At 45.5% G+C, this 10,000-nt stretch overlaps 1 protein-coding gene across 1 annotated transcript in view; it reads left to right on the top strand.

Annotated features, from left to right (window-relative positions):
* Positions 1–5,588: 5,588 nt before the first annotated feature.
* The window catches only part of FEM1B (fem-1 homolog B), a 15,608-nt gene continuing 11,196 nt past the window's right edge, over positions 5,589–10,000 (top strand). Inside the window, exon 1 of the mRNA XM_085845595.1 lies at positions 5,589–6,828. Coding sequence (XP_085701721.1) covers positions 6,085–6,828 — 744 coding nt within the window. The 5' untranslated portion in view covers positions 5,589–6,084. The remainder of the gene's footprint in view (positions 6,829–10,000) is intronic.

Genomic DNA, 10,000 nt, shown 5'->3' with positions numbered 1-10,000 from the left:
GACTTGTAGTTAGTTTGTGTGTGTGGCTGGGTGATCGTATACACATGTAGTGATTGTTATGTCTGTGGGAGGGTCTGCTCTCTCCTCCCCCCCCCCACCTCAAAAATTAAAACAAAATTAATGTACTTCTCGCAATAATAATTTTAAAAAGCCTTTAGTTTAAATATTCTTTTGTTTGCATCTATCACACCTCCCCCTACCCTCCACTGAGATTGAGTCTGGTGCAAGACAGATTTGTTTGGTCTGGTATTGTAGCGCAGTCATGATGGGCCGAATGGCCTTCTCGTACATTGAAAATTCCTCGTTATTTCTTGTTAATTCGAATTATGTGCAATGCAGGCAACTGAATAATTCTGTAGATTCTAAATCGACAATTTGTGTGGGAATGAAACAGGCAAGGAAACACAGGAAAGATAAACTTGAAATTGAACACACAATTTAAATTCACACTGTACAGGACAACTGGTTGTGATCCAACAACACAATAAAACCAACATGCAACTCAATTTTTGAATCCAACATGTGAAAGTGATCCTCCGCGGTAAAGAACTGGAATGGAACTCGGGAGAGCGCATACCTCTGCAAGGCTGAACGGTTTACGGTTTGCATCGCACCAATTGGCCGGATTTCCAACAGACCTGAACCAAAAACCTCATCGGCTCGTTCTTGTCACCTACCCAGGTCGAAAAACCAGTTAAAACCAGTACACATTTTCAACTGGTCTCTATTGGTTCTAATTGGTCTTTAACTGGTCTCTATTGGTTTCAACTGGTACCAGTTAAATTCAGTCAGAATTCCAATTTCCCAGTTGAAAAAAACCAGTAGCTCATATTTGTACCAGTTAAAGTCTTACTGGTTCCAGTTGATACCAGTTACAATGTACTGGTCTCCCAGTTGATACCAGTTACAATGTACTGGTCCCAGTTGATACCAGTTACAATGTACTGGTCCCAGTTGATACCAGTTATTAAATACAATTGTATTTCAACTGGTAATATATCACTCTATTCCAATTTCCATATTAAAACCAGTAAGAAACCAACTGGCTTTACTGGTACCAGTTGGCTACTGGTTTTTAACTGGTACCAGTTGACCAGTAAGCTACTGGTCTTTACTGGTTTTTCGACCTGGGTACCCAACTTGTCCACCAAGTTTTGTCATAAGTTGCCCACAACGTTTTGAAATGTCATGTTACATATCATTTTTGGGCCGAACTCTCAATGGTGAAGAATCGGTTTTAAAAATCCTCGGATCCGGATCTGGATCTTCATCAAAGTCGAATCGATTCTTCCTTGTCACACTCTCAATCTGTCAACAAAGTTTTGTCTGAATCCGTCCCTAACTTTTTGAGATATCCTGTTCACAGACGGACATACAGGGGTGAAAACATCACCTCCGTCCACCTTCGGTGGTGGAGGTAATTAATGCGTGTGTAGGGAATTTCAATTTGTCATTGAATCTTTCGTTATTAAAAAAAAAATAAAAAACATCACAAATACAGGGGCAATATAAAAAGGGAAGTGAGGGTGATTTTAGGACTCGTGTTTTCTTTTAGAGGATGAGGTTTCAATGTCTGCTGTGAGCACAGGGGGTTTTGGGCAAAACAAATAGAGGTGATGAGGGGCATCATGAAAAATGGAAAACTGTGCTCTTATTGTGAAAACTGTGCTCTAACTGTGCTCTAACTGTGCCCTGGATGTTGTGAACAATAACAGTGTATGGTGACTAAAATGTACACAATAATTGAGGTGAGGCCGCACTAAATTCATCTAAAGTGTTTACAATACCTATGTTGATTTATACCTCATCCCCTGTAAATATAAATTACTTTAGTTCAGGTGTGTGTGTGTGTGTGTGTGTGTGTGTGTGTGTGTGTGTGTGTGTGTGTGTGTGTGTGTGTGTGTGTGTGTGTGTGTGTGTGTGTGTGTGTGTCGTTGATTGTTATCTCCGAATTCGAGTTTCAGAAGGTGGAGTTCAGAGTTCTCCCAGGACTCGAAGTATCCACCTTCTTTTTGGTGAGTGATCGTGATTCATGGACGAAGTTGTGAAGTTGTGTTGTTTTCAGACTTTTATTCCGAGGACTCTTTTTCAGGATCGTCACTGAGCCCCGGACAGCCTCCAACTGCAGTTTGTTTGTGGTAATGTTCCCAGGGATGTTTTTTTTTTAAGATCTGTTTGAGGTTCTTCTTTATTATTCCCATTGCTCCAATTATCACTGGTACAATTTCATTGATCTTCGGCTTCCAAAATCTTTTCATGTCATTCTTCACGTCTTGATATTTGGTCATTTTCTTGATTTCTGTGTTATTTAGACCGAAATCACTGGGTACTGAAACCTCAATTAGCAATGCCTTCTTTTCCTTTTTGTATCTGAAGAATAGTACTATGTCCGGTCCGCAGTGCTTTGTTTTCTGTGTTTACGCTCGAAGGGATCATCAGGTCGTACGTGAGCATTATTTCCTTGTTTTCAATTTAATTATTGCTTTTGTTTGGTGTTTCCATGAGTTTTGTGGAACTGAGATATTGAAATTTCTACTGGTTGTAACTGGTGGATTACTCCACACACCTTGTTGTGCCTTTGTCTGCACAGCTGTTCTGATATGAGTTTTTTACATCCTGATAGGAGGTGGCTCATGCTTTCTATTTCTACCTTGCAGAATCTATACTTGTCCAATTGGCTCAGTCCTGCCATTGTTTTAAAGCCATTTGTGTAGTGTCTTTGGTCTTGGGCATTTATAATGATTCGTTATCCGACCTCCGTCCCAATTGAAGTGATCTCTTCTTTGTATATCCCCAATCTGTCCAACTCTTTGTTTTTTATATGTCCCTGCTCTTTTGTCTTTCTCCCAGTTATCGCTATATATCTGTTGGTATTTCGTCTTGTCTTTTTTGCAATCCTTGGGACTGTATTTGTTGCTGCTTCGGTTTGGTGCGTGACATCTTCTTTTCGCACCTGTTTTTGGAAGTTTTTTGCAAGGTGAGTGAGAGATACCTTTTCTGGCTTGTGTGCAAATTGTATTCAGCAGTCTCTTGAAGTGTGTGTGCTTTAGGTTTGGTAAGGGGACACTTTAAATTATGGTATGGTAAATAGTCGGTTTAGGACTTCAAGCTCGTCAACTTAATAAGGGGAAAGGGAGGGGGGGCGAATTGGGGTTGATTGACCCCTCCCTTTTTCTTGCAAGCAGCCTCATGTGTATCCAAGTCCCAATCACGGAGTTAAATGATGAGTCCAGGCTTAAATGTCTTCAACCTAAAATCATTTTTCATTATTTTCCTCATTATGTTGAATGGGAAACGTGTTCATGTTGATTTCTGTGGCGATCTTGAATCGGACGCTTCAACAATGTTCACATGATCCCGATGTGAGGTTGAGCAACCAGAATGCTTTGTGTTAAGAACACTCCCCATTTAGAAAGTCTTTTCCCTGCAAAATAGAACAAATTTTTTTTGGGTTGGAGCAACTTTTTACATCCGTGACTGAAGGTGAATGGTGGTTACATTTTCATCCCTGTCTGTTTGCCTGTTTGTTTGTGAGCAGGATATCTCAAAAAATTATGAACGGGTTGGGTGTGTGTCAACACCAAATTGATTAGATTTTTGTGAAGATCCGAATCTGTTTAAAGTGATTCTTCACCATAAAGAGGCGGGGCCAAAAACGACATCTAGAATGGTATTTCAAAAAAGTTGTGGACAGATTACGGCAAAACTTGTTGGATGAGTTGGGTAGGTGACAAGAACAAGCTGATTATATTTTGGTTCAGGTCCGGTTGTAGATCTGGCCTATCAGTGGTCGTAAATCATAAACTATTCAGCCTGGCAGAGGTATGTGCTCAACTGAGTGCTGTTTTAGTTCTTCGTGCAAAGGGTCATTGTGCCCACCCACCCTCAACTGTATGATAAAGTAACTTGTTCGACAAAACCACAAACTGTTCAAACACTTCGAATATGTCTTTTAATCCTGAGAAATTGCTTCTTTTTCTCTCTCTCTCTCTCTCTCTCTCTCCCTCTCTCTCTCTCTCTCTCTCTCTCTCTCTCTCTCTCTCTCTCTCTCTCTCTCTCTCTCTCTCTCTCTCCCTCTCTCTCCCACTTGGGTCTCACTCTCAGCCATGATCTCTCTTGGGCAAACCACGTTTCAAAGGTGTCCTCCGAAGCCCATTGTCATTTGGGCATCTTCCATTGTACAAAGTCCTTTCTTGGCATTCTTGAACAATCCACCTGCAAGGCCTTCATCTATAGCTTGATGGAGTGCTACTCTCCCCTGCCTCACGCATTCTCAGCTTGATGCTGTGGAACCGAAGGACTTCAAGATTATTGGAATATCCCATGAAGAAACTGAGTCTATGGGCCTATCACTGCCATCACAGTCTCTGTTTTCTGGTCTTACATCCTCTGCTCTTTACATGCTTTGCCTCCATCCTACAGGTATCTGCAGGGCACATGTGGTCCACCAGCAACCCCCTTCTAGTGAAGGTCACAAAATCTAGAATCACTGCTCATCATGGGTCATTCTGTGTCAAATCAGCCAAAAAAAAGAAATTCTACGGTGACCCCCTAAGATTTTCCTGAAAAAAATTCTCAAAGCTACCTTAACATATATGAGGAAGGTTTGCCAAGTTATAGCTCAAAATTCCAAGTAGTGTCCGAGATATGGCCCCACAAACACCCTCCCAAGGGGTGTTTCAATTCTGGCAGTCGCGAGTTGCAGATTTGTATCTGAAGCATTTTTGGAGGGCTCTAAATTCCAGAGTTTTACAAACAGAGTTCTGAAAATTCTGACATCAAAAAAGTTCTGACATCAAAAAATGTTCTACTTAAAATACTTTTTAACATAAGTACTCTCAAAAGTAGTGATTTGTAACATGCAGTCAAAAAAAATTTGAGTTTTCAAATTGCTGCCAACAGTCAGTTTATTTATCATGAAGAATTTTGTTGCCTGATTTACATAATCTAGTGACTGGATCATTTACACAAGACGACTGAAACCTTTTGGAGTAAAATCTTAGGTGCTATAGGTGTCTGAACTTTGCTCCAGACTCAACCACACTGAAATTTACCCCGGTTTTACCCCAAGTATTCACCATGTTGACAGTTGCACAGCTCTTTTAAATTTTTGTCACTTAAAGACACATACATAGTCAAACTGTGGTAGAAAATTCAAGAGTTGTTCTCAATCTCTTCTATTTTTAAACGATTTTTTATAAAGGCCACTATTCAAAAAAAACATGTTTGATGAAAGATGCAGAATAAAAGCAATAGGTGTGTTTTTGAAGTGGAAGCCATGTCAAGAATTCCTAAAGCTGCCACCACAATGAGCATGCAGTTGTGTTTCATGGTCAGAATAACTTTGTGGTTAATTTACTTTGGCTCAAATATGTATTTTTCCAATTAAAAATGAGATGCTAACACTTATCTCAATCATGAAAAAAGGCACAATGTACAATGGTGCATTTTGTATGATATAAAAGTAATAAATATTAAACAGTATCTTAAAAAGTGACATGTACTTTATTTTCATATGGAAAGTGACGTCGGAATAAGTGCATATTTACAAGTATATGCATTTGGAGACAACATTGAGCTTTTTCATAATTTTATTTTCTTGCCGTTCTTTAAATGACAACTTTTCGTGTCGTCATTTCCGGAAGAAAAATGGCAATTTCAGTAAGAAGCCAGCAAGGTGCACCGGGATATTCCTAAAATTCCTATAAGAGAGCGAGAAATCATAAAATTGTAGAGAAACCTCATAGCTCCTGGGTATGAGGGTTAAGGTTTGAAGAGTGGCGTATCTAGAGCCTTGGGGGCTCTGAAAGCGCCTTTCAACCTTAATAAGGAAGAAGAAGATGTTATTTCCACTTTCTCAATTTTACTCCCACTGCATCACGTGCGCACTGTAATTAAATACATACAGTGGATGGCCACTTGTTTTCCAGCCTGAAAAAATATCGGACTGGAAATGACGTATGGTATCTCGTCATTGGGGTGGAGGAGGAGGAGGAGGAGAGTTGAAGAGTTGAGAGCCAAACGGATCTTGTTTTCTTTGTATCCAATGAGAACGACTTGGCGACTCGGTTTTCCGCCTTCACAATGGCCGACAATGGGCCGACGCCGAGGTTAACCGCCGCTTCCGTCACATCACGAAGTTTGCGGCCCGAGGATGCAGAGGCCTTGGCGGCGCGGGTGTACGAGTCGGCCGCAGAGGGGAAGGTTCTGATGTTGGCCGCGTTGCTGCTGGGCAGGTCAAAGAGGCAGGTGTGGTTCTTGTTGAGCCAGAGCACGCAGCGGTACCGGGAACGCTGCACGCCGCTGATCGCCGCGGCCTGGGCCGGCCATAGCAAGGTCGTGCGCCTGCTGGTGGAGACGCACGGTGTGGACGTTGAACAGACGGGCACGGTCAACTTCGACGGCTACATCATCGAAGGGGCCACGGCGCTGTGGTGCGCGGCGGGGGCGGGCCACGATGAGGTGGTCAAGATGCTGCTGCTCCGGGGGGCCAACGTGAACCACCGGACGGTCACGAGCTCCACGCCGCTGCGGGCCGCCTGTTTCGATGGCTACGACAAGGTCGTGCGTTTGCTGCTGGATCACGGCGCCGACCCCAGCATCGCCAACAAGTTCGACAACACGGCCCTGATGATCGCCTCGTACCGCGGCCACTCCAACGTGGTGGAACTGCTGCTGAAACGCGGGGCCGACCTGAACTCTCGGGCCCACTGCGGGGCGACAGCGCTGCACTTCGCCGCCGAGGCCGGCGACGTGGTTGTCGTGAGGTTGCTGGCAAGCTGGGGGGCCCGCATGTTGGCCAACGAGCATGGCATGACCCCCCTGAAGGTGCGCTTGCTTGGAATCACCTGGGGCTCACAGAAACGGTGGCGTTTCGTTGTTCAATTATCTCTTTTCCATGAATATATATATATATATATATATAATATTATATTGTATTGTATTGTATTGTATTGTGATGATTAACTGAGGACAAGGAAGTGGATGGCCAAAGGTAAACTTGGAACAGAGGAGAGTTCCTAATTCATTGAACTTGAAGTTCAAAGAAGAGTTAGGCTATCAAAATATCGAATTAACTTAACCCCCCCTTGCCCGCCCCCCCTTGCCCTGCCCCGCTTGCCCTCACCCTCACCCTCCCCCTCCTCCGCCTCGCCCTCACCCTCCCCGCCTCGGCCTCGCCCTCCCCCTCTCCCCCCTTTCCCTCTCCCCTCCTTGCCCTCTCCCCCCCGTTGCCCTCTCCCCCCTTGCCCTCTCCCCCCTTGCCCTCTCCCCCCCGTTGCCCTCTCCCCCCGTTGCCCTCTCCCCCCTTGCCCTCTCCCCCCGTTGCCCTCTCCCCCCTTGCCCTCTCCCCCGTTGCCCTCTCCCCCTTGCCCTCTCCCCCCTTGCCCTCTCCCCCCTTGCCCTCTCCCCCCTTGCCCTCTCCCCCCTTGCCCTCTCCCCCCTTGCCCTCTCCCCCTTGCCCTCTCCCCCCTTGCCCTCTCCCCCTTGCCCTCTCCCCCCTTGCCCTCTCCCCCCTTGCCCTCTCCCCCTTGCCCTCTCCCCCTTGCCCTCTCCCCCTTGCCCTCTCCCCCCTTGCCCTCTCCCCCCTTGCCCTCTCCCCCCTTGCCCTCTCCCCCCTTGCCCTCTCCCCCCTTGCCCTCTCCCCCTTGCCCTCTCCCCCTTGCCCTCTCCCCCCTTGCCCTCTCCCCCCTGCCCTCTCCCCCTTGCCCTCTCCTCTCTCCCCCTCTCCCCCCTTGCCCTCTCCCCCCTTGCCCTCTCCCCCCTTGCCCTCTCCCCCCTTGCCCTCTCCCCCCTCTTGCCCTCTCCCCCCTTGCCCTCTCCCCCTCTTGCCCTCTCCCCCTCTTGCCCTCTCCCCCTCTTGCCCTCTCCCCCTCTTGCCCTCTCCCCCTCTTGCCCTCTCCCCCTCTTGCCCTCTCCCCCCTCTTGCCCTCTCCCCCCCTTGCCCTCTCCCCCCTCTTGCCCTCTCCCCTCCTTGCCCTTCCCCCCTTGCCTTTCCCCAATGTGTGTGTGTAACTGAACATCGGCAGGGCGTTACCCCCTGCACACGAAGCAAAAAGCGGGGTTAGGCAATTGGTTCACGTCTGTCAGTCTGTCCGTCCATCTGTCCACAACCGTCAGTTTACAATCGAGGAACAACTACATTTCGATTGAATGTTCTATTTTGAACTTGAACCAGTAACCAAACCTGGAGTTTAACAGCACTTGGCTCTGAATTTGTCCTGATCGCACACGCACACAGAAGTGGGTCAATAATTATTATTATTATTTTTAGTCTGTCTGCCTGTCTGGCAGTGAAACAAAATTGAAAATGATTCCAAACAGAAAACTTGCTGTTTTTGAGGACGTTGTAAAAGACACAAGCAACAGGCACAGATAACTAATGTTGTGTGTTAAATAAGGTGGTGTAAAAGATGCTGCAGCAATGGCGGTAAGTTTCTGTGGGGGGGGGGGAATAATTTCTGTAACATTTAAAATCTTTTATTTTAATTGAATTGTATGCTTGGAACACTGCAGAACACAAATGGCCTTCTTGTCACTTTCAAAACCCTTGTTTAGCAATACTTGGACAAAATATTATATCCTCACGTTCAATCGCTCGTAGACCATGCCCATGTCCTTCTTTCTCAAAACAGCATGAGGTACATTGTTTTACAGGGTGATCTTATTTATATCTATCTATATATATATATATATATATATATATATATATATTTAATTTCTTTTCCTCTTTCCCCCCCCCCCCCCCGAGAACCCTAACTAATTCTATTGTTTTATGGTGAACTCGAGACTGGTAAACATTCCCATGGTGTCAGAAAAGCGTTTCAAGGACACCCGGAAGACACCTCTCCAGTGCTTCAATGTCCATCTCAACTCTTGGGAGAGTCTTGCTCAGGATCGGTCAGCATGGTCTTGATGTGCATTCATTACGGGTGCAGTTTCTTTTGAGCTCAAGTGCAAAACTCAGGTGGAGAGAAAACTTGAAGAAAGAAAGAACACAGATTTGCTACCTCTGTCATGTCTGCAACATAACCTTCAAGGCTCATATTGGGCTTATCAGTCACCTACGTACTCACCAACCCCAAACCAACAATTCTGGACAACGTTGAATGTGTTCATCTCCACGTGGGAAGGTCACAAACATGTTCGATGGTTCTCCTCCTCTTCTCTTTATACACAAGGGGTGAGGTCCAATGGCACCAAGCTTCTGCCCTGCCTCGACCACGATACTCCTCCACCTCCCTCTGTCCTCAACCAACTCTCTCTCCACTCTCAAACCACTCCCACCTTCCTGATATCCCTCCTCACAATCCTCCCATCTCAACCCTGGTCTACCTTCTTTTCCTCCTACCTTGCTGCCTCAACCTATCCACTCTTTGCCATTCTCTCTTCCCCCATCAACACCAAGTGTCCAGCCCATCTCAGCCAGTATTTCACCAACCTCACCATCAAGCTCATCTGCACACCCTACTTCTCCTTCAGTTCATCCATCCTCCTCCTATCCACCCTCTTTACTCCTGCAATCCTCCTAACCCAGTTGTTCTCGTAAACCTACAGTTTCTGTTGTCTCTCTGTCAGTGCCACTGTCTCAACACCATAAAGGTAGGCCGGCATTATAAACGACATCAGAACCTTCCCTTTCGATTTCCTTAATATCTTTCTGTTCCCCACCCTCCACACATTCATACCCACCTGAATCCTCCTCTTCCTCCGCTCATCTTCAGCCCATGTTTCCCAAATGTCTCCTTCCACTTCCCAGTACTTCCTGCGTCTCCCACCTATTCTCCACTACAACTGCCAGTAATGCCAAATATAAATTGGAATGCACATTGCCATGACCTAAGGCTGGCAGTATGAGTGTTGTGACATAATTGTTTCATTTACCTTTGGTTCCTATGAGTTGCTCATAAACAAAACCTTTTTTTTTGTAGCTCAAAACCAAATATGTAAAAGTTTTGTTTTTGTTGTTGTTGTTGTTGCTTTATTTACATGGTGTAAAGCA

The sequence above is a fragment of the Eptatretus burgeri genome, chromosome 11 (genome assembly GCF_056783735.1).
Source record: "Eptatretus burgeri isolate ZD-2024b chromosome 11, Ebu_testis_v1, whole genome shotgun sequence".
NCBI classification, from domain to species: Eukaryota; Metazoa; Chordata; class Myxini; order Myxiniformes; family Myxinidae; genus Eptatretus; species Eptatretus burgeri.
The sequence above is the reverse complement of the archived record's forward strand: the minus strand, read 5'-3'. Positions and strand labels throughout refer to the sequence as shown.